The sequence below is a fragment of the Trachypithecus francoisi genome, unplaced genomic scaffold (assembly GCF_009764315.1).
Source record: "Trachypithecus francoisi isolate TF-2019V2 unplaced genomic scaffold, Tfra_2.0 Lachesis_group1, whole genome shotgun sequence".
Lineage (NCBI taxonomy): Eukaryota > Metazoa > Chordata > Mammalia > Primates > Cercopithecidae > Trachypithecus > Trachypithecus francoisi.
In genome coordinates, this window is record NW_022681454.1 from 117,494,484 (window position 1) to 117,517,850 (window position 23,367).

The following is a 23,367-nucleotide window of genomic DNA, read 5'->3' on the forward strand; positions in this document are numbered from 1 at the left end:
TATTTTAAAGAAAGAATTTCATAGCTTTAAGCTATCACTTTAGATATGATTAAGATTTTCCTTTAGGTTCTAGGCACAATTATACCATACTGCATTTAGAAAATACATTTATTTTGTTGATACCAATCAAGTTTACAGGTGACACAGGAAAGGACTTGTGGATTATAGTATTATAGTATATAACGTTAAGTAGATAGATGTACATTCCTGACCAGACTAAAAGTTCTGTAATGGCAAGGACATTGCCAGTCTATTACCAATCTTAATATAGTAGAATAAACAAAATTATATAATTATATATTGATATATAATTTATCATATAAAAATAAATAATTTATGAAAAATTGTTTTAAAATTAAAATTGTTTCACTTGCTGTTGTACTGGCAGCAAATTTTACAATTGCTTTAAAAAACAAATTATTTTTTGTTCTAAAACTGTTTTACTGGCAGCAAGTAAAACAGTTTGTGCGGAGACAACTTGAAAGAAATTAGGCTAGCTAGGCATGTAAGAAACAAATTAAAAGAATAAAAATACAAAAAATTAACTGGGCCTGGTGGTGCATGCCTGTAATCCCAGCTACTTGGGAGGCTGAGGCAGGAGAACGGCCTGAACCTGGGAGGTGGAGGTTGCGGTGAGCTGAGATCACGCCGTTGCACTCCAGCCTGGGCAACAAGAGCAAAACACCGTCTCAAAAAACAAAAAAGCATATATATTCTCTCTCTTTTTTTTTTTTTTTTTTACCAAGAGTAATGAGAACATTGTCTTATCTATTGTTACATGAATTATTAGGTTGCCTGAATTACTTTCATAAAATTATTTGATTTTTTTACTACTATTTTATTTTTTCTAATTTCTTACAGAGAAAATGGTTCTGCAAAACAATTTTTTCCACGTAAAATTAGGAATTTCAAGTTAATCTTTAAAAAATCAGAGACAAAATTAAATTTAATTCACAATCCACTTTGTATTTGGAAGAAAATGATGACTGTTTAAAATTTTTTTATGACTAAGAATCTTGAAGCTAAGAGCTGCCACAGCATTGCCATAACAATTTTCTATTTATTTAAAAGTATTGCAATATTTTACTAATAAAAATGATGCAGTTTGTTTTATTTTTTAAGGCAAAATTATGTTAGCTACAGTTTCCTTCATTAACATCACTACTTACCCATCATGGCAACTTCCTGAATCTATTTTAATATATTCAATTACACTTAATTTTAGTATGCTTACATTTAATATATTCTATTTTAATAAACCGGTGACCATTATCTGGCTTCCTTGAAAGTACTCCAGTTACATTACATCTGGGAACCACTGAACAAAATCCTCAGTCTCACATATAAATGGCATTTAGAAATCTGTATGTTTTTGGCAGACAGGAGCATTCCAACACAGCCCTTCAAAGAAAATGACAAGAATTTTGAAAACCACTTCACTTTATTTGAGTACTAGGTAGTTCAACTCTCATTCTACCAGGATAAATATTATGAGAAAAAGATCAAAAGGACTGTATTTTATAAAAAAAAACTTTGGAATCCAATTTCTTGGGCCATTCCTTAATATACTTAAGTTAAAAGAAATTTCCAGTTATTTTCATCTCTTTACAAGATTGTTTAAGAATGACTTCATCCCAGGTGCTGACCTTTCAAAAAAATTCAATGGCAATTAACAGAAGTCAAAAAGTCTTGAACTTTTTAAATGAAAAAAAAAAAAAATACATGCATGCTGGCAAAGATTATTTTGTTTTGACTTGTACCTGGGAATTCAGCCTGTTCAACTGGGATTGGGAAGTTTCATTAATTTGCTGTAGCTCCTCCTTCTCTTGATTAAGTCTCTCTCGATCTGATCGTTCCTTTTTGAAGTCTTCTTCGTATATTTGCACCTAAGAAATATTAACTTGCTGTTACTGTTAGCTTCCTTTTCTCTTAAGCCATTTAAATGACTTTATTTTAAATGACTGCTGCCTACTCCATTATTGTAAAGAACCCTCCCAACTAGTGTTCAGTGTCACTGTTTTGGAGCAAGTCATCCATCCCTAACACAAGGACTTTGATGTGTGAATACTGCTTGAACTTCTAAAAGACAGTTTACTGAAAATAGCTGTTAAGTGTCACTAAATACTGACATGCTCAAGTTTCCAGACATAATGCATAAGTTGAATGCAACAGAGAAACAAAACCCTTACATATGTGGAAAAGCAAAGCATGATTGTTAAAAGGTATTCACAAATTTTCCCTTTATAAGTTATTTTGGGTGTGTATCATAAATAATAGTAATATTTGAGTGGAACACCTCTTGAGAGGCACTCCAAATATTCCAGAAAAGTGACCAAACTAAAAACAAAAACAGGTTTAAGTATTGTTATTGTTTTCAACTGACTTACTGTTGACTGAGGGCTAGGAGACTGGCATATAAAGCCATGAAAACAAATGAAACTTAAGGAATGAAGCAAAACCATTCCTCTAAGACTCTGATTTAAATTACTACTTATATTGGAACCTAGTAGCTAGATTTTTATCTATTAAAACTACTGCACGTTACACTTTCATCACTAACAGTGCAACTAACTTTAACTAAAGGTTTATCAGTTTTATTGTTCTAAGTCGACAGCAATAGAACAAAATATGCAAGGGAAGAAATTAAACATTTTGTATACATCTACATGCAGATACACATATTAAATTTTTAAGTCTTTATTCACCAGGAGTACTGAAGGGAAACTATATCCAGCCACACTGACATTTTGATAATTTTTTTGGTTGAGAACTGACATTCATTTCCAGAGACAGTTAAACTAATGCTCTGTAAACAATCACCAGAGGCATTTTAAATGGGAGGAGCCCATCTGATTAGAATTAAACACTGGCAACATCATCACTTTAGTCAGGTAGGGGCCAAGATTCCCGCTCAGTTTCTTTGTGCATTTAAACCCGTTAGTGTTTCACATGGCACTTGGTGATGTAACGATTGTGGGTGCCTGATTACAAACATGCACAGTTAAAATATTTATGGAGAAAGTCAGCAGTAGAGACACTGCAAAACTATGGAGAAGGATTTTGGTCTTCACACAGGGATTATGAAAAAAGAATATCTGTCACTGTAAGAAATATGAACCAAACCATTATTATAAACTTTACGTGTAAAAGTGACTCTTGCATGTCGTGCACCTTATATGCAAGTTCCGAAGATGTCAAGTGTTTGAACATAAGCAGTACTTTTGGTTTTTGAAGAAATCCTGGCTAGCACCAACAGTACTCTAGGGGTTGAGAATTTGACAGAGCTTTGAGACTGTGTATATTACCCTTATTCTCTTCATGAGTTTATTTTTCAGCTATGTATTTTATCCTGAATGTAATGAAGCAGATTATTCAAGTAAAATTGACAGAAGAGAAAATCCAACTTTACCATCAAATGCTATAAAAATTTTTAGATCTATTCACAGATAGGTTACTTCATATGAAGCAATAACAATAAAACAAATAACAGCAATAATAACACAATTGCTCGATTTTTCCATGTATTGCAACAAAAATCTTTGTAGTTAGTACTCCCTCAGGGCAAAAGCAGTCAGTAAATCATACCCAGGGGCATCAGAAAAATGATGCTTTCCAGCCCTTTGTTCTATGGCACCCTGTCTCCCATTGCTAATAAGTTACTGACAATGTGTGCTTCAGAGATTGAGGTTCCTTGATGTATCCTATATTTATCACTATTGCCATGAACCATTCCAGATTTTTCTCTACATTAGTTTATTTAACCTCTCGCATAAAAAGAGACATGATATGCATGGTCAGCCCCTCAGCTAAGTGAATTCCAGCAGATTGAGTAAGTTTAGACACAAGCAGTTTAACCAGTGCGGTATCTCCTCTGCGCTATGCTGCCAATAGATACATGCGGAAGTTGTAGAGAGTGCATCCTTACTCTTGCTGTCCACTTGGCAATAGTGAGTGAGGTTAGGTGAGTGGAGAGGAGAATGCTATTGTGCATCAGTGAATTGCTAAGTGGTGCTGAGCAGACCTGGTTTCAGTGATTATAATAAATACAAAGTATTCTCTTTAAAACTGCTCTTATTGTACAAAGGCTTAGAGGCTAGCAACTACAGAATGATCACTCAGCTGCTACCGTTTTCTGAAAAGATCTAGAGTTGGGATTAATAGTGTTCTTAAAATAAGCCATGTGGCTGGGTGCGGTGGCTCACGCCTATAATCCCAACACTTTGGGAGGCTGAGGCAGGTGAATCACGAGGTCAGGAGTTTGAGACCAGCCTGGACAACATGGTGAAATTCCATCTCTACTAAAAATACAAAAAATTAGCCAGGCATGGTGGCGTACGCCTGTAGTCCCAGCTACTCAGGAGGCTGAGGCAGGAGAATTGCTTGAAACGGGGAGGCAGAAGTTGCGGTGAGCCGAGATCACGCCACTGCTCTCCAGCCTGGGCGACAATGGGAGACTCCATCTCAAAAACAAAATCAAAAACAAAAACCATGTCTACATGAAACTCTCCACCCCCAGTGCTAATAGAACCTCACCCAAGGTTAATTGGCATGCCCCTCTTTTAACGGTGTGATTGGGTAAGCCATTTAATCCATCTGAAACTCAGTTCCCTATATTCTAAATGGTGGGACTGAACTAGCTGATCTATATTCTTCCTATCAAGCTTGAAAATTAGATAATTCTACTTAAAATAAATGCAAAAACCTTTGACATATTTCTAGCAGCAAGACATCTAAAAATGCCCAAAGAAGCATGAGCAATGGGCAGTATGTTCTCCACAGGATCATGCCACTTCCAGCTTCTCACCTGCTGCTTCAGAACTTCCATTTCTGTTCTCATCTCCTCATGGCAAAATTCCACTCGAGACTTCCTCAAACAGTCCTCGGAAAATGAACACTTGAAATTCAAGGCATCCTGAAGAACCTATGTAATAAGAAAAGTACACTGTTGATCTAAGATTTACCACATGGAATGAATTCTTTTATAATTGTTACAATCATCTCAAATGCACCCACAAATAAGCATTTCATGTTTAACGCTGCTGACATAACCGAGTAACTTTCTTCTTTCTGATTTTCTCATATATGTATTTTTTTCCAGACTCTCTGTCTTTTCTACATGATGATGCTTATGTTAATCGATCCTCATTATTATTTAGGCTTTGATGTTGGACCCTCCTCCTCCACCTAGCCAACTATGAAAACAAAATCTGTATCTATAGACTTTCTCCAGATTCTCTGCTTCAGTCAAATGTATACCCTATCAATGATGCTCAGACATTAGGGAACATCAGAGGTAGCCGATATGCCCATCCCTTGGTACTGACTCTCAGAGATTATGAATCAGTAGACTGGAAGGTATAGTTTCAGAATTTGCATTTCTCAGAAGCTGGTGCTGCTGGTCCCAGGTAATGTTTTGAGTAATATTCTGCTATATAACTATGGCATGCCCTCAACAGGAGAGAGGGACATCCACAGAAATGAGAGCCCATGAAGATTCAGTGTCTGTTAGCTCTGTTGTGCTACTCTTCTGCCCTGGCCTAGCCACAGTCCTATTTTTTTTCTATTAAAACATTCATTAACTCACTACCGAGTGGAGAGAGTGCCCTGCTTTCTTGACATCTAGTATAAGTTGATGCTTTTAGAATGGCATGAGGAGAGGAAAGAAACGCCTATATTCATCAGAAAGATGATCTTAGTCCTTAGTCATTAGCTCATCGTGATCACATCATTACATTATTTTTGGTAACATCACATGAAAGACATTGCCTCTATTTTGAAGACCTTTGGTTCATGATAAGTTCAACAAAAATGACTTCCAAATATTGTGGCAGAACACTTCTTATCCTGGTGTGGCCTCAGAGACCACAAAATGACTACTTGCTCATTATCAAATGAGTCCTCTGTACAAATAGAAAAGGTTCATTTTCAGAGATCTAAGAATAATTTGCTTCTGTATTTCTTCAGTAACTTCAACAGTGTCTATTTGGTGATATTAGTCGTAACTAACTCCACTGCATTACTATGTGATATGGTCACAAAGGTAGGAAAAGACACGCAAATGTATGGTTTTGAGTATGTGGACAGACTGGGAATTTCCTAATAGAATGTCTTAGAATATACAGATACTGTCTAGCCTGATATGAGTATCATTTTTTTCAGGAAGTTGTAAGAGAAAAAAAGAGCTCTCTTCATCCTTTGGGGAGAATTTACAGAAACAACAAAAGTAGCTTAATAATTTATGTTTTGTGAGGATTTGTGTTAAGCTCTAGGAAGTGTCAGAATAGTTCATTTTTTTTCAACTGGTGAATAGTAGTAGAGAGAATCTAGGGTGGAGTGGGCCAAATGGATTATGGCAATTGAATATGCTAGTTCCTTATCCTATATCTGGGAATAGACTACTTTTGTAGATCTTGTTATTTGCATTTTCTGATCTATTTTTCATGCTATTTGGGATCCTAGAAATTTTGTAAATGAGTCATAAATGAAAGGTGAGTCTAATAGATACGTATTCCATTTTGGGTTTTCCCAACTTCCTTGAACAAACACCTATAACCTATTCTAGAATATTTACGATTAGTACAGATATTCTAAATAGATCTACCAAGATGTTAGACAAATCAAGTTTGCCCATGGGTGGCACAAGCTGAGTAGCCTTAGGTAATTGTTTTCACTTTGGTTAAACATCTGGCTTCCCTTTAGGAGCCTGATAAAAACAAACTCCTAGGTATTTTCTTCAAAGCAAATGAATTGAATTGAATACACACAAATGTGTGAACTTCTGTAAACAGTATGTTAATTACTAAGCTGACATATTACACATTTTTGCTGAGTCAATATGGGTCAGCAGGTATTCAGCTTGTACATAGAGGGTAGGCTCTGGATTCCATGCTGTGATGGATGGTGTGCACAATCAGCTACCAAAAATAACATTTTGAGTAACTTCTGTTTATCACATTGGCAAGAAGGAAAAGAAAAATATTCATTGTAAAATAGAAGAACAATAATATCTTACATTAGGTACCAATACCCATCTTAAATAAGACAAAAATCTACTGTCATAACTCATCACTTTATATCTATACTTTCAAGGGACAGCTTAAACTATAGATGTGGGATGAAATATTTTCTGGCTTTAAGCATTCTTTTATTTTTTCCTCACTACCCATAAGTAATGTATTATGCCTGTTAAAGCATGAATTCTAGGTCCAGTATTGTCTACCAAACATATTATATACTAGCTAATTAAATTCATCCATTCACTCATCCAATAAATATTTACGATCTTACTCTGAGCAAGGTCCTGTTCTAGATATTCAAGATAAAGCAGTGAAAAAAACAGAAAAAATTCAGAACCACATTATGACATTGCCTGAGTCCCTCCGTCCCTAAAATACACATTAAAACGATATTTTACAAATGCATTGTTATAAAGATGGATACATAATATATGAAAATGTGTTTTCACCCCAAAAGTTTATCTTTTCTTCTCATTTTAAGAGAAATTAAACATAAACATACTTATGGGCCCTTAAAAGTACTACAGGCCTGGACACGGTGCCTCCGGTGCCTAATGGAGGAGTTGGCATGAAAATCCTACCCTCATGGAGTTTACAACCAAGATTAGTAGCTAGAAAACAAAGTCATAAAAGTTAGAGTATATATACATATATATATGTATATTAGATAGTAATAAATTCCAAGGAAAATTTAAACCAAGAAAGACCAGTAGTATAGAATGTAATTTTAATTAGGATAACCAGAAAAGTCATCTTTGAGAGGTGACATTTGTATAAAGATCTGATTTTACTCAAATTATTTTTTCTCATTGAGATTTTATAATTATAAAATAATAAAATTTTAAAATGTAAATTTTAAATTTTAAATGTATTATCACTGGAATGATGAAAAATTATATTTTTCTAACTTTAAACAATTTTCTGTGAGCTACAAATATGGATACACAAACATGAAGAGTGCACATGGACATGAGCAAAAATACAGCATTCTTGGCTGTTTTAATATCTACAAGGTTTATATCTTTGTATCTACATTTAGGGGAATAAACGAGACAATGTAAGAAAGCTTGTAATAGGGTATCAAAAATGGGAGGATTTTAAATATAATCTCAATTGTTTATAGTTCCTCTAATGCATTTGTGCAACATTTTCTGGAAGAGAACAAAAGGAAAAAGATAGATTTTGCCTTGCATTTGTATGTCTGAGCATGGTTTTTCTCTCTTAGAGGATAAAGTATATTGTTTATGAAGTTCATCCTCACTTTCCAATTTTCTCCTGAAGAATAACTTGTCCCACAAACAGATCTACTACAGGATCACGTTTTCAAAGCATCCTATCAACTATGCAGGCACATACTTAATAATTTGAGGATCTTTAAATGACATCTCTGAACACTAGTTAACTAGAACCGTGGGCATGTGGTCCAAAATACAGGGGTTGAGCATCTGTTTTAAGTCCAATCACCTACTCTTGTTTCAGAAGAAAATTTCTGTTCTTTTATGAGGAAATATCTAGTTGAGAGATGTATATCTCAACTCAACTGTGTGCTATAGCATTGGTATGTTCCACATATGAGTTGGCTCTTGGAAAAGTCAACAGTATAGGATTATTTTCCCTGAACTATTTAGCGACCCATTCCTCCAAAATATGAACCAACTAGTCCATAAAACAACACACACACACCCGCACATGCGCACACCTTTCCTCTCCCTGACTTTAAAGTAGGTTTTAGGCTTGCACTTGAGAGAGCTACCATCTCAGCCTTGGAATCGGCATTTAGCATGCTTCCTTAGAGTGTGTTTCACACCCAACTCCATAGTGATCATTTTAAAGAGCAGTTTGTTTCCTGAGGAAGCTTTTGTGGTTGACCAAGAGATACGTTATTGTTCGCAAACACCCACTTTCTTTATGTGGTTCTTCAAACTAAGAAACGTTCTTACTGTCTCTATAATTCCTCCTCATTTCTCTTTTTCATGATGAATCTTTGTAGGGACAAAAATTCCCTAAAACCTCCTTAGCCAAGTATGGCTGAAAGCTGCAGCTAGGAGTGATTTATAAAATCACAGATAATTTCTTGTGCCCCAAGGCTGGGACCCACACTGCAGCCTAGATTTTGTTGTGACTCTCAGTAAGAATGTTTTATGCAGGGATTTCTCATTTTAAGAGCCCATGCTTGACCTGCCTGATACCTTATTAAGGCGTTTTATTTCACATTCATAATGTTCCTTCTCCTCGTTCACAAGAGCATTTTTTTCCTTTAAAAGCTTATTCTCTTTCTTCAATTCATGTAATTCTTCATTTAGGCGCTCCTTTTCCTTCTGAAGTAAAGACCAAGAAAAGAAAAGAAAATTCAGTACAAGTCAAATGAGATGATATTGTAGGAGTTCTGATATATCGGCCATGGCAGGCAGATTGAGGGGTCACCCTTCCGAAATACAATAAAAACAGGACCTGCAAGACTTTAACTTAACGTTCCACTTGAGCGATATTCTTTGGATGAATGCTAGAATTAGTATTGAAGGAATCTTTCTTTTATCAGAATTTACTGAAGTATCTTAGAAATTTTGCGACCCCAGGGGAAAAAAAGAATCAAATTTCCCAATTCTGCTTTTTTTTTTTTAAGACGAATTCTCACACTGTCGCCTGGGCTGGAGTGCAATGGTGAGATCTCGGCTCACTGCAACCTCCGCCTCCCGAGTTCAAGTGATTCTCCTGCCTCAGCCTCCCTAGTAGCTGGGATTACATGTGCCTGCTACCACGCCTGGCTAGTTTTTTATATTTTTTAGTAGAGACGGGGTTTCACTATGTTGGCCAGGCTGGTCTCAAACTCCTGACCTTGTGATCCGCCTGTTTCAGCCTCCCAAAGTCCTGGATTCCCAATTCTTACTTTCAATTGTCAAATAAATGGGTCTGCAGAATAAGCAAGTCCCTATGTACTGTTACTAGGTGATGGATAAGCAATTAAGAAACATAGCTGAAATGACAGAAAGAAAAGACTTTCAGCTATTTCTCACTGTCATAGTAAGAAAACAATCCTAAATGTCTCAAAGTTCATTCCTGCATCATTCTGTATTAGAAAGAGGGAAAAGAGAATAATCTTTAGGCCAATAAGACCCTTCATTACAGATCTTATTTAGAGCACTCTATTGTTGTGATTATTATTTTTAAAAGGGAGAAATCAACTAGTCCAACTGCCACCACTTCTCCATGTTTCAGATTATCATCCAGAAGTGCAGTGTTTTTTTTTTTTTTTTTGAGGCGGAGTCTCGCTCTGTCGCCCGGGCTGGAGTGCAGTGACCGGATCTCAGCTCACTGCAAGCTCCGCCTCCCGGGTTCACGCCATTCTCCTGCCTCAGCCTCCCAAGTAGCTGGGACTACAGGCGCCCGCCATCTCGCCCGGCTAGTTTTTTGTATTTTTAGTAGAGACGGGGTTTCACTGTGTTAGCCAGGATGGTCTCGATCTCCTGACCTCGTGATCCGCCCGTCTCGGCCTCCCAAAGTGCTGGGATTACAGGCTTGAGCCACCGCGCCCGGCCGAGTGCAGTGTTTTAAACAACTGAAGGTTAGCTGCTTAAACGTCAACAGGCTCTGGATTTAGACAATATCTCCCACCTCTTAATTTTGTATAATAGATAGCAAACATTTTGTGAAGTAAATTGGATGCTTAGTGAGATTGAGATTTTAACCCAGTGAAATAAATATTGCAGAAAATAGGAAACTCAACATGCAAAAATAGCTAATATATGTGTTAAAGTGTGTTATTTGAGCAACTAATATTTCCCAATATGATTATAAAATTTAAGAAATCCACTTTAGGTAATTCATTTTCTTTAAAAGGGAAAATATTTCTACTTGCTTTTATTTAAATAGAATGAACATATACACTTAGAAAATAAGCCAATTATTTTCTAAGTTAGCATAATTTAAGAGAAAATTATTCCAATGAGAAAATGGTCCCAAGTGCATTGAGGGAAAAATTACTCAGATTCCTGGCTAGGATGTAATTGGAAAAGGAAATGACTGCTACATGGCAGAAAGGGAGTGTTGCTAAACTCTGCTTTCCTGACTCAATGTGACAAAGACATCCTCAGCAAGGTAGGAAAACCTGGACTGGCATTGTCTGTGCTAATTTTAGACATTGCCTTAAGATTTCTACATGTTTTAAAATATTGCCAATGCCTCACAATATCAGTAATAAGACTTCCCCTCAGAGTCTTTACACTTTGTTTTTTCTTACTATACCTAAAATAACAAGGGACCATTAGCGTTTAAGGTTTTCTCCCATTTTCTACAATATTCATGAAGTCCAATAATGGAAAGTAAAACCAGGAAGAAAAAGAGTGTTTTTTAGGAAAAGCTATCATCTCAACACCATCCAGTTCTCAGCAAGGGACTGATGGAGCTTTAGAATCTGGAGGTTGGGTTCCAGTCCCTTTTTATCAACGTGGGCAATTCAATTTGTTTACAGCTCAGCTTTCTCATCTTTAATATAGCAAAAATAATATTTTGCTCACAGGTGGGCCGAGAATGTTAAATGAGATAATGAGGATGAAGCCTTTTTAAAATGTCATAAATTTATGGTTACAGAAGTAAAACCTCATATGTAAATCTCTCTGTAAGCTTGAAAAGCTACTGCACAAATACAAGGTATTATTATGAACACTACTAATAAAAATAATAAATACGAATAAAAGCAAAAGAAAAAAATAATTTTCTCTTAGGCTGAAATGCCCTAGAGAGTCAGCAAATCTATGGATCGGTTTTCTTCTTCCTGGAATGGCCTGGGGGATGACTGTCTGCCTATTTATGCAACCAGGAGGAACCCGGCAGATAATCTCCTTCCTTCTTGTTCTAGAGAAGTCACCCTTGTTCGTGGCTCTTGGGGACTTGCGTAACCCATACACCCTTGCTCAGGAGTGAGTTGATTTTAATAAAACGGTAGGTTTTCTACAGGAAACCCTCCCGCCCCTTTGCTTTTACTTGGATCCTCTGGGCTCGAGAACCCGGGCCCCGCCCACCTCCTCCCGTTGCAGCAGGTCCCGGGTCAGGTCGCGCTGCCGGTCGTCCTCTCTCTGCCTGTCGTCCTCTCTCTGCCTCTCATGCCGCTCCTTCTCTCGCAGGCTGAGGAATCTTTCTGCGGCGTCCAGTTTCGTCTTCAGTTCTGCTACCTGAGGAGGTCGTTCACAGACAGCTGCAGATACCTTCTCTGAAGCTCACAAGCCCCTGGATTTATTCCCAGGCTATGAACTTTGGACAGAAACGCCCCACCCCAGGACGTCCCCTAAGGAGACGTCCTAGTTCCCACCGTCCCTAACACAGATCGGGATACTCGCGTTTCAAAGGGAGCTTGGCTTTGCACCAAAACAGCCTCCAGCTCTTCCTTCTTTTCTCCAAACCACCCCTACTTCAGAGGGAATAAAAGACTTAGACCACACCCAGGGAATTCTCTAGGTTTGTTATCCTAGTCTCATCGCTCCAGGTGAGCCTAGCCTGGTCTGGAAAAGCCAATGAGGGGCAGCAGATTAGGTAGAATATGCCTACACCAGAGAAAAACAGACATGGCCTTTAATTTATCAGTAATTTGCAGCATTTGAACTCCTACTAGGTGCCAAATCACTCTGATAAGAGAGTGACAGGTCCTCAGAGTGACCACAGTCCAGAGCGAGAATCTTAGAGACGGGTGCGTCTTCCATGATGAGGATTATAGCCATCATGAACACTGTCTTCACACACCTGCAAGCCGTTCGAGAAAGCAGCCTAAGCATTCTCGCTGGGATCATCATCTTTAACGTTTACAGACCCATATTGCCCCAGCAGGGATATTGCAAGGCTGCCTGACCATTGCCTGGTGCAGTGGGAACATTATCCTGAATCTTTTAAATTCAATACTTTTGGGTAACAAAATGAGGAGGAAAGGAACAATGCTGCTATATTATAATACTCATGGTCAAGTTTCTTAATACTGAATTATTTAGGGGAAAGTACTTTCTCTTTTTATCTCTTTTTGAAGATAGAATAATTTTAAATTATAAATTGTCTTTTATGTATTAAAGGAGGTTTTCTTCCAAAAGCCCCTTTCTCACCAGAGCTTTTTAAGAGTAAATGTGCTTTAGATGGAAGAGAAGATTGCCCCATTTTTCCTCACACTTTCACTGTTACCACCATTTGTTTCTCTATTTGTGGAAAACAGCTCATGCTATCTAATTAAAGAATTAGGGCTAACCTGGCAAAAACAGTATGAACTTTAAACCATATCTCACCTCACATATAACTGTGTATTTGTGGCTTCTAGGGACAAAGGTAAGGCTGGGATACTCTGTGAGCCATGATTAATGTGCATAAGAACTCTTGAGACATCACTGGGGGCCATTTTTTGCACTTTTCTTTAGCTGTTGTTCAAGATGACTCACTGACACCGTTCATTAATCTTCAGTGCCATGAGACCAATACGACACTCAGCACCCTCCCCCATCATTTTCCAACAGTTGGCTATCCACAAAGCTCTTCGTAGCTGAAATCAATGAGACACTTCACACAATTGGCCCCACCAGGATAATGGATTTAAAGAAAATACCGAATAGAGAGAGGTATTTACCTTTCTTTCATATAACTCTTTCATACTTCTAAATTGCTGATCCCATTGCTGGTTAACTTCCAGGAGCTGAAATTATTAAAATTTGGGGAATCAACAAAGAATTTCTGCCCATTTGGAAATTTTGTAAAAAAGAAATTACTTTCTGAGCTTATTAAGATTTTAGAAGCCATGGATGAAGACAATATTTTTTTTCATCAAGTTCTGGTTGTGCTGGGATGATTAAATTGAACACACTCTCACCTTTTCACAACTGCTTCTTATATGAAAAACTATTGGCCGGGCACGGTGGCCTCATGCCTGTAATCCCACCACTCTGGGAGGCCAAGGTGGGTGGGATCACTTGAGGTCAAGAGTTCATGACCAGCCTGCCCAACATGGTGAAATCCCGTCTCTACTAAAAATACAAAAATTAGCCGGACATGGTGACATGCACCTGTAGTACCAGCAGCTCAGGAGGCTGAGGCAGGAGAATCACTTGAACCCAGGAGGCAGAGGTTGCTGTGAGCCGAGATCGTGCCACTGCACTCCAGCCTGGGCAACAGAGCAAGACTCCATCTCACGAAAAGAAAAGAAAAGAGAGGAGAGGAGAAGAGAGGGGAGGGGAGGGGAGGGGAGGGTCTATTAAGTCGTAGGTGTATCTTGACAAGGCAGCTGAACAGTTTATCAGTAACTTTTAACTTTTCTTAGACATGTGAATTTTCATTTTCTTTGTTTAATCCAACCACAATCTGATAAAAATTTGTAAGTATTGATGATTGTAAGATTTCTTCATTCATGAAGGTTCTTTTCCCAAACTTTTTCGTATTTTTCTATGTGCTTACACTGATTATAATGAAATATTTTTTCCAGCTCTTTTAAAGCAGAATTTATCCTAACAAAGCCTAAGCGCCATTAACTGATCATGATTTTCTTGCAATAATGTGCTTTAAAAGATTAACACATGATTTATAATAAATATTCAACAAATAGATAATATCACCATTTTGAACATTTAGATTTTCAAGAAATTATAGTTTTGTCGTAAGACAATATTTAGATGCATTTTAGGCTGAAAATAATTTAAAGATCTTAAAACTATCTGCTAATTAGAAGGCAGAAGAAATGCTATGATATGTGGTTAGCTTTTTGTTGGGAAAGTTTGTAGTTTTCTGCATTAAGAGAAATTCCAACACTTATGGATATGGAACAGACACTGAGAAGATAGTGGTAATGACTAAAAACTAGCAAGACTTTCTCCTAATTAAAAAGCAAATTACTGAATCCAGAGTGGCAGTTACTAGGTAACTCTTATGCTGAAAATACATGTCATTATTTAGTATGAAATTGTATAATATTATTATATCGAGAGTTACTTTGTTGGCATTTTAGGGATTCCATTGTGTATACTATAGTTATATTACTCTGCCATAGTTTAGTAATTTTCCAGAAGGTCACAATATTCTTCGCAGTATCAAAGAAGAGTAGAAGGCACCACAGAAGAGAACATGAAAGATTTAATACACAGAATGAATTAGAAAAGGAATTACAGACTGGGCACGGTGGCTAACTCCTGTAATCCCAGCACTTTGGGAGGCTGCGGTGGGCAGATTGCTTGAGGACAGGAGTTCGAGACCAGCCTGCCCAAAATGGCGAAACCCCATCTCTACTAAAAATACAAATATTAGCTGGGCATGGTCGTGCATGCCTGTAATCCCAGCTACTGGGGAGGCTGAGGCACAAGAATCACTTGAACCTCAGAGGCAGAGGCTGCAGTGAGCTGAGATTGTGCCACTGCACTCCAGCCTAGGTGACAGAGCAACACTGTCTCAAAAAAAAAAAAAAAAAAAAAAAAAGAATTACAAAACTGACAATATACAGAGTGCTAAAATTGTTATACTTTTCACTACTTTGTCAAGAAGAGTAAAGAGGTTCTAACATTCATTAAGCTCAGAAAAATAAAACTCAAAATAATACCCATTAATTCACAGGAACATTTTAGAAACAAACTTTATTTATGACAATGCTTTTTAACTCCCATGTGTTTGGATGCCCAAACCCTGAAGTCATAGCACCTGAATCAACCATACTTAAAGACTTTTCAAGTAACTCAAGAAACCTTGAGTTCCAAGGTGTGTGAAGTTGCAAGGCATAAAGGGCAAAGGTCATAAGCCATAAAGGATAAAGGCATAAAGGATAAAGTCACTTGGTTTGTGTGGAGGAAATATCTAAGGTTTGAGAAAATTAGGATTATGTTACCAGACTTATTACTTTGTCATTTTTCATTCATCACTGCACAGACATTGAGACAAGTATGAGACATACAGGTGAATAAGAAAAAAGCATTTGCTCTCAAAATAGTGCAATCCAGTATCTTAAAGATAAATACTGTGACCTGATAACAAAAATAAAAGGCACACGGATAATACATTATTTTATCCTCAGCAATAATCCATGGCACCTGTGGCTTTAGCAAATATTTCCAAGTTACCTCTTTTCTCTGTTTTTCTAAACACCTTATCTTTTGTTCAAGAGAATTTGTCAAGTTCTTTCTTGTTGATGATTCAGCACGCTTAAAAAAAAAAAAGAAAAGAAAAAAAGATTGAAACAAAACTGTTTACAAAATAAACAGAAGTACTGCTCCTCACAAACACCATGCATTTGGCCAACTCTCCTGCTGCGATTTATAAAAATACCTGATTCTAGCAGTAATAATCCTCACACCCTAAGTCCTTCACAGTGGCTGGTGGAGGAATCAACTTCATATTATGTCTTAGAATCCTTTATATAAATTAGTTACCATAATAATTTTGTAATAAATTATAAATATATCTATATACTATAATGGATAAGTCAGAGATTAAAATTTTATGAATTTGGATTTCAATCCTTTTCCAAAAAAATGACAATTCAGAAACCAGGTAAGTTTCATGGATACATTTTAGGCATTTTTATAGTAAACATTTCAAAAAAGTCATTTTGGTAGCTGCGCCCATGAACATGTATGTGAGTAATATTCTGAAAAGTAGACCCAGTAAAAGTCAGAGGAACGACAGAATCATCAAGAATAAAGACAAACACATACAGCTATTACTGTGTAATTACTGTGTAATTTTAGCCAGCTCCTTGAATAAAGTCACTAGATTACTAGTTTAGATTAATAATAAATTACTGTCATAATGAAAAGTTTACCACCTTTCTTTTCAGTTATTTTTTTTTCAGGAGTGAGAGTATTCATTTAAAGATAACACAAAAGCTGTGGAAACTGTCTGCCATCTGCCTAAATCAACTAAGAACAACATTTACTTAAATAAAGGATTGATTCCTCTATAATAATTCAATAATCTTATTACTATCTCATCCCAGAGTCATATAAGTAATACAATGAATTGGGTGATGAGAGTAGTTCCTACATCTGTAATCAGTTTCAGGCTTATTAGTTACCATGGGCCACTAAATTGCTTAAAGTTGTTCACGAACATTAAGAAATATTTTCAGAACATGTTGTGGTCTTTGCCAAAAATGTGTAGAGGAAACTGTTCTTTTGCAATCATCATGGTATTTCAAGCACTTTTTTCATCAGAAATTATTTATAAAAGTGTATTTTCTATCTTTTCTCTGTTTATTTATGTTTCGGCATTTTAGGGTTTGATGGTATTTTATGTAAGCATAGATGTTCTCGTTTCCTTAGCTTCTTCCTATTTAGACCTATGTTACAATTAAGACCACATTTAAAAAGAGACAGTCTTCTATGGGTAAATAAATTCTGAATGATTATATTTGCTTTTGACCTCAAGAAACTGGTCTAGCTGAGCACCAAGAGTGACACTGAAACCCAAGTGTCAAGTATGTTGGGGCCCGTAGTTGGATCTTCTTCTTTTTGGGAAGACTTCCAAGAAACTGGACCCATTCTGGGTTAGAACAGACTAACTATTAAGAGTCTTTGATCTGGAAAATGCTGTGAGCCAACCCTACTTAGTGTATCTTGAGGTCATCAGCAAAGTAGGGCCACAGTAAGACTGGATTTTAGAACAGTGGTTCTCACCAAAAGAGCACATGAAATCACCGTTAAGCTTGCTAAATGTCAAGCATCCTGAACTGTGGATCAGAATTTCTAGAAGAGCAGCCAGGGCACCTCTATTTCTAATATATTTCCTAGGTAATCTTGATTCACACTAAAGTTCAATATATTCCCATTCTAGGGAATAAATTATGGGTGCTCAAAAATGGCTCCTCTCTGTTTGTGATGTAGACAAAAATCTGTGATTGGCAAGCGTTTGTATGTCCCTGACTTTGGGAACCCAGATGTGGAACAATGAGACAGTGTGCTTTTTGTTTGTTTCCCCATAAATAATTTTCTCTGGAAGAAAATTATAGTATGTTTCACCCTTGATTTTTCTTTTATAAATAAAAATTACTGAAAATCTAGATACCAAATCTGCAAGAGACTCTATTTATAACTGCAGGAGTACTAGTTTTTGAAATTCATAAGTAATATTCAGTTATAAGTGGGGGAGGATAGGAGGGAGGAAAGATAGAAAACATAGTGAATAGGAATGGCATGTAAGTCACAAATGTATCACCAGAGCTTTCTCTGGAGATTAATCAACATTTTGCTATAGTTCATATGTCTCAAGTTTCTATAAAATAAAGCAAAATTAATCAAATACAAAGGTTTGGGGGACCTTTTCCTTTGTATTTACTTTGCTTGGCAGTTCCTAATGAAGGCATCTGATTTGCAGTAACTACAAAGATTTTCAGTCATTGCTTCTAGTAAGGGCTGCTTACAGAACAGTTATTCCCTATAAATAATTTCCTATAATTATTCCCTGTAAAGTAGAATTTGTGTTCAAAGCATATGGGCACTTCTTTCTCTATGATAACATCCTTACCAATGTATATTCAAGGTCTGATGCTACTAAATTAAAAACTTAAATGAACAGAAGTTTCCATTTAGTTTCCCATTATACCTTGGTTATCTGTAAAAGAAAACTAGAAAATATTTGAATTCATCCATTCAATTAACAGTAGTCTCTGTTGCTGAACAAAATCTATGGTGCCAATTGTAAATATATAAAAATGTTACTACAGATACTCTATTGTTTAAATATGTTTTATTTCTACCCACACCAATATAAGTATTCTTTTTAGATTTTATATAGAACCAAATACCTCTAAATCAAGAACAAAATAAGGAACCCACAGAATTGGAAGGCTGAAAGGAATTTCAGCCCAGTGGGTTAAAAGCAATGTACTGGTTACTTAGATTTTTTTTTCTATGTTACATAATATTGGTTAAAACTATAGAGCAAATCTTAGCTAAAGAAAGCAAACTAGCCATTTCTATTCTTATTAAGTGCAAAATTGACCACTAGAAATGCCATCAATGCTAGATGTGATCAACTCATCTCCTAGAAATATGTTCTTACCTCGTTATGCTCTGTAGAATGTTCTGCAGCAGTCATTCTAGATGTGCCCTGTACAAAATGTGCCATGGAAGCTGTTTTTCCTGGAGTCTTGGAAAGCAGAAAGAAAAAGAGGGGGAAAATGTCTCTTATGATGTATTTTAGGGTGAGAGCAAATATACAAAATTTAAAAAACGCACATCACCATTAACTCAATAGAAAATAGCAGCAATAGGTTTTCATTAAAAATGAACAGAAGTGACTGTGGATAGGAATTACACAGAATAAAGTTATAAGCACTGCAACTGTGATTTTAACTTTTCTTCTCTTCCAAATAGGGATTTCCCAGGATGTCTCAAATAGACAGGCTGTGACTAAGACCTGGGGCAGATTAGCCTTGCTATGGTATGTAAATCGTCATTCTTCTTTTACTGGCAGTTTCTCCCACTGGAGGAGGAAGTTCTCCACCACAGAAAGCCTGGGCAATCCAAGTGTTTCCTCAGTAGCCTAACTGCTATAAATTCATTGTATTTCCCAGAGCAATTAGGTAACTGTTGACTTTTTGACAGCTCGGTTTCCTTAAAGGCAAGATTTTCTGGCAATGCCTTCTAAATGTGAGTGTAGCTTGGTAGAACTTAATGAGTCATAAATAATTCTATAAGTGCCACTAATTGTTATAGAAATAAAAGGGAAAATAATTCATCATAAAGAAAATGGGAATTGTTTGCAAATCTAATCTTCTATATTGGCAGAAAGGTTAAACTTGCCTCTCAAGTTTAAGACTGTCTTTTCTATAAATCAAGTCCAGATTTTCTCCATGACTCATTTGAAGTGAAATCTTCTCATGAAGAATCTTTTTAGTTTTAATTAGTTGACTGCTGTCATTTTAGGGGCCTTGAGGTAATGGAGCACTACTGGGTGGTACAGATAAAAGCGTGGAAATGGCAGATACTTGGAGCTACATAAATGAACTGTGATGAAACAGAAGACCTCATGTTGGACTTGGAACAAAAAAAAGAGGCAAGGAATACAAAAAGGGAAAGAATGTGTAACTAAAAGGAGAAAAGAATTTGTAGTCAATCATTTAACTTCATTAGACCTGCCTACGAGATATTCACATATATATAGGATAAAGCCTTAAATTCCTAAAATTCAAAAGGGAGTGATTGAGTGTCCCACATTTGGCCCTCCCATTTCTCCTGAATATCTCCCCCTACTCTCCAACTCTCCCCTGTACTCCAACCATCCTGACTGACCTCCCTTTCCTGAAATGAGTGAGCTGGTTCTACGCCCCTGAGCTCTGTTCATGCCGTTCTTGCCACTTCAGATGTCTCCTCTCTGGGCTCTCCATCCAGCCTTGTGGCTGGAGAAACCTACAGTCAGTGCTTCTATTTCCTTCTGATCTCCTCTTGACCTCCTCTAATCCGCTAAGAAGAGCCCTTCATCATGCATTATGATTACATATTTCCATGTTCCTGTATTCATCTCTGTGTCCACAGCAGCCAGGCACTGAGCTGTCTGGCACACAGCAGGCGTTCAACACATTTTGCTACATGAATAAATGGATGAATATCTATATAATGATATACCAAATCGATGAACTTTTTGCTAGTTTGTGTGTGTGTGTGTGTGTGTGTGTGTGTATGTGTACTTTCTTCTGGTTTCTTGTTATGTTTTGGTCTATGCTTGAGTGAAAGGGAGTGACGCTGCTTTAAGGCAAAATCCAAAAATACAGGTAGGAGTCAAATTGTTCATTCAGGGTTCTGAAAGTAAAAGTTACAATTCACAAAAAATCTGACTTTAGGGTATAGAGGCGGCGATTTCCTGAACTGACACTTTATCAACGCTAAAATCTGCTCATCAGAAAAGAAAAAGAAAACTCTATTGTAAAAATATTTTTCTTCTGAAACATACCACGCACATACACATTCCACAGTTTTATACAGTTTAAGGTTCCCTTCAGCTTTAACTTTGTATTTGGTAGTAATAAACTAGGGATGTGGTAACATTGACCCAGAAAAGTGGGTCAGAAGAACATTTTCTTGCCAGGAAATACCATCCTTGGCATTGTGCCTCTTGAGTCTCCCCTGTAAAGTATCCTGATGCACATACATTGTTAGGTGCGATGGCTTCTATTAAACGGAAATTCTATACCTTTATATCTTTCATTACAATTCATTTTCCTCTTCTACTATGCAGATAAACAACAAACAGGTTTTCCATTAGCTCAAGAGAGCCATATGATTATTTATGAATAAGTAATAACTCTTTTGAAGAACTACAAGTTTGGTTTCAGAAAAACAAGACTTTCAATAGGCCATCCCTAAGAATTAATTGGGTCTTTTTTGTTACACATGCTCTCTTCACTTCACCTCCATCCCTCTCACATTGTGCCATATATATATATATATATATATATTTGAGACGGAGTCTCGCTCTGTGGCTCAGGCTGCAGTGCAGTGGCCGGATCTCAGCTCACTGCAAGCTCCGCCTCCCAGGTTTATGCCATTCTCCTGCCTCAGCCTCCCGAGTAGCTGGGATTACAGGCGCCCGCCACCTTGCCCGGCTAGTTTTTTGTATTTTTTAGTAGAGACGGGGTTTCACCGGGTTAGCCAGGATGGTCTCGATCTCCTGACCTCGTGATCCGCCCATCTCGGCCTCCCAAAGTGCTGGGATTACAGGCTTGAGCCACCGCGCCCGGCTGTGCCACATATTTTAAGAGTCTGGCTTTGAGTCAAGCTTTGTTTCATGAGAAGTCTCGCTAGCTGAAATCATTTTCAGAGAAACAGAGGTGTCATTCCATGTTTCCAAGGCTATTGTGAAGAGTCTTCATTTTTGAAGTCACTAAAATATTATACAGAGGAAATAAAATTAAAATTAAAATTAAGAAAGGGAAATGTGGTAAAGGAACAAGGATTACCAGTCACTGGTCTGTAACCATCATTCTAGTGGACAATAATTATCTTAAAATTAGTCCAAGAGGAGAGCACCATATTTCTATAAGTTATCAGAAGCATTCTTTGGCAGGTAAAAGAAACATGGCTTTTTCCTTTGTATGCTTTTAGAATGGGAGCTGAAAAACCTTGTTTGTTTCCTGAATCTATTTGCATGAATTTTTAAGTGTATGTGCTATGTAGGTAGGAAAGAAAGGATCAGTAATGACTAGAAGATCTAGCTCTAGAATGTGATCTGGATTTACAACTGGCTCTACCACTCCCTGCTTGTGAATTTGGTCATCTAAGATGCTTAAGGTCTCTAAGGCTCAATTTCCATTTTATACAATGGGATAGTAATAGTATTCTCCTAGGGTTGCTATGTGAGCTTAGATAGTAATAACAATTTGACTCTAAAGATAGGACCATCAATCAAATTATTTATGAAACAAATAGTATGACAAAAGGAAAGGGAAACGCACAATTTATGCATCACTCACTCTGTACTTGACATTGTGTGGGTTCCAAAGGAAAACAAAAGCAAAATTCCCTGCTTATGATGAAATGTACATATACATACACACATGTGTGTGGCTGTGTGTGTGTGTCAATATATATACTTGAAAAACTAAACAGTAAATGAGAACTGGGAAATAAATGATAGAGACAATAAAGCCTGTAAGAATTCAGAGGACAGAGTGTTCACTCTCACCTTTAATAGCTATGGAAAGAGTCAGAGTTTCTGCTGGGCCTTGAAGGGTAGATAGGATTTTGATAGAGAGTGAAAGCTGAGCTATAAATGCTGTAAAGGGAGCAAAGTAAGAAACAGAACACAACTGGGCAAACCTAGGTATGAAGGATTCTGACAAATCCAGTTTAACTAGAATAGGGTCCATGTGGCATTTCTAAAGTTGATTTGGATGAAAACATAAAATATTTTAATTTCAGATTAAGACATGTTGATCTTATAGGCCATAGAGAGTTACAAAAGACCTTTGGGCAAAGGAATTACATGATCAAAGTGGTTTTTTAATTGGTTTTAGTTCATCATGTATTAAATGGGAGAGATTGGAAACTGCAATGTAGTTAATATTGCAATGTAATAATATTAGCAAAACTAATATTCAAAATGTTTATTTTAACAGCTTGTAACAATCAAAATATTTAGCAATCAGTTCACCAGGGGCACTAGGAATGGACCATACCCCTGGACTCGAGACTCCTATATTAATTGCTTAATTGTCATCTCCGCTTGTATGCATAATAGTTGCTTTCTTTTTTTTTTTTTTTTTTGAGACGGAGTCTTGCTGTCACCCAGGCTGGAGTACAGTGGCCGGATCTCAGCTCACTGCAAGCTCCGCCTCCCGGGTTCACGCCATTCTCCTGCCTCAGCCTCCCGAGTAGCTGGGACTACAGGCGCCGGCCACCACGCCTGGCTAGTT

General features: G+C 37.0%; 1 protein-coding gene across 1 annotated transcript in view; it reads right to left on the reverse strand.

The window, feature by feature from the left end:
* TNIP3 (TNFAIP3 interacting protein 3) overlaps positions 1-23,367 on the reverse strand; it is a 136,244-nt gene that overhangs the window by 13,698 nt on the left and 99,179 nt on the right. The window contains exons 5-11 of the mRNA XM_033215145.1: positions 19,017-19,103; positions 16,079-16,159; positions 13,612-13,677; positions 12,035-12,184; positions 9,206-9,334; positions 4,805-4,921; positions 1,761-1,886 (exon numbers count right to left, since the gene is read on the reverse strand). Of these exons, the coding sequence (XP_033071036.1) occupies positions 1,761-1,886; positions 4,805-4,921; positions 9,206-9,334; positions 12,035-12,184; positions 13,612-13,677; positions 16,079-16,159; positions 19,017-19,103 (756 nt within the window). The remainder of the gene's footprint in view (positions 1-1,760; positions 1,887-4,804; positions 4,922-9,205; positions 9,335-12,034; positions 12,185-13,611; positions 13,678-16,078; positions 16,160-19,016; positions 19,104-23,367) is intronic.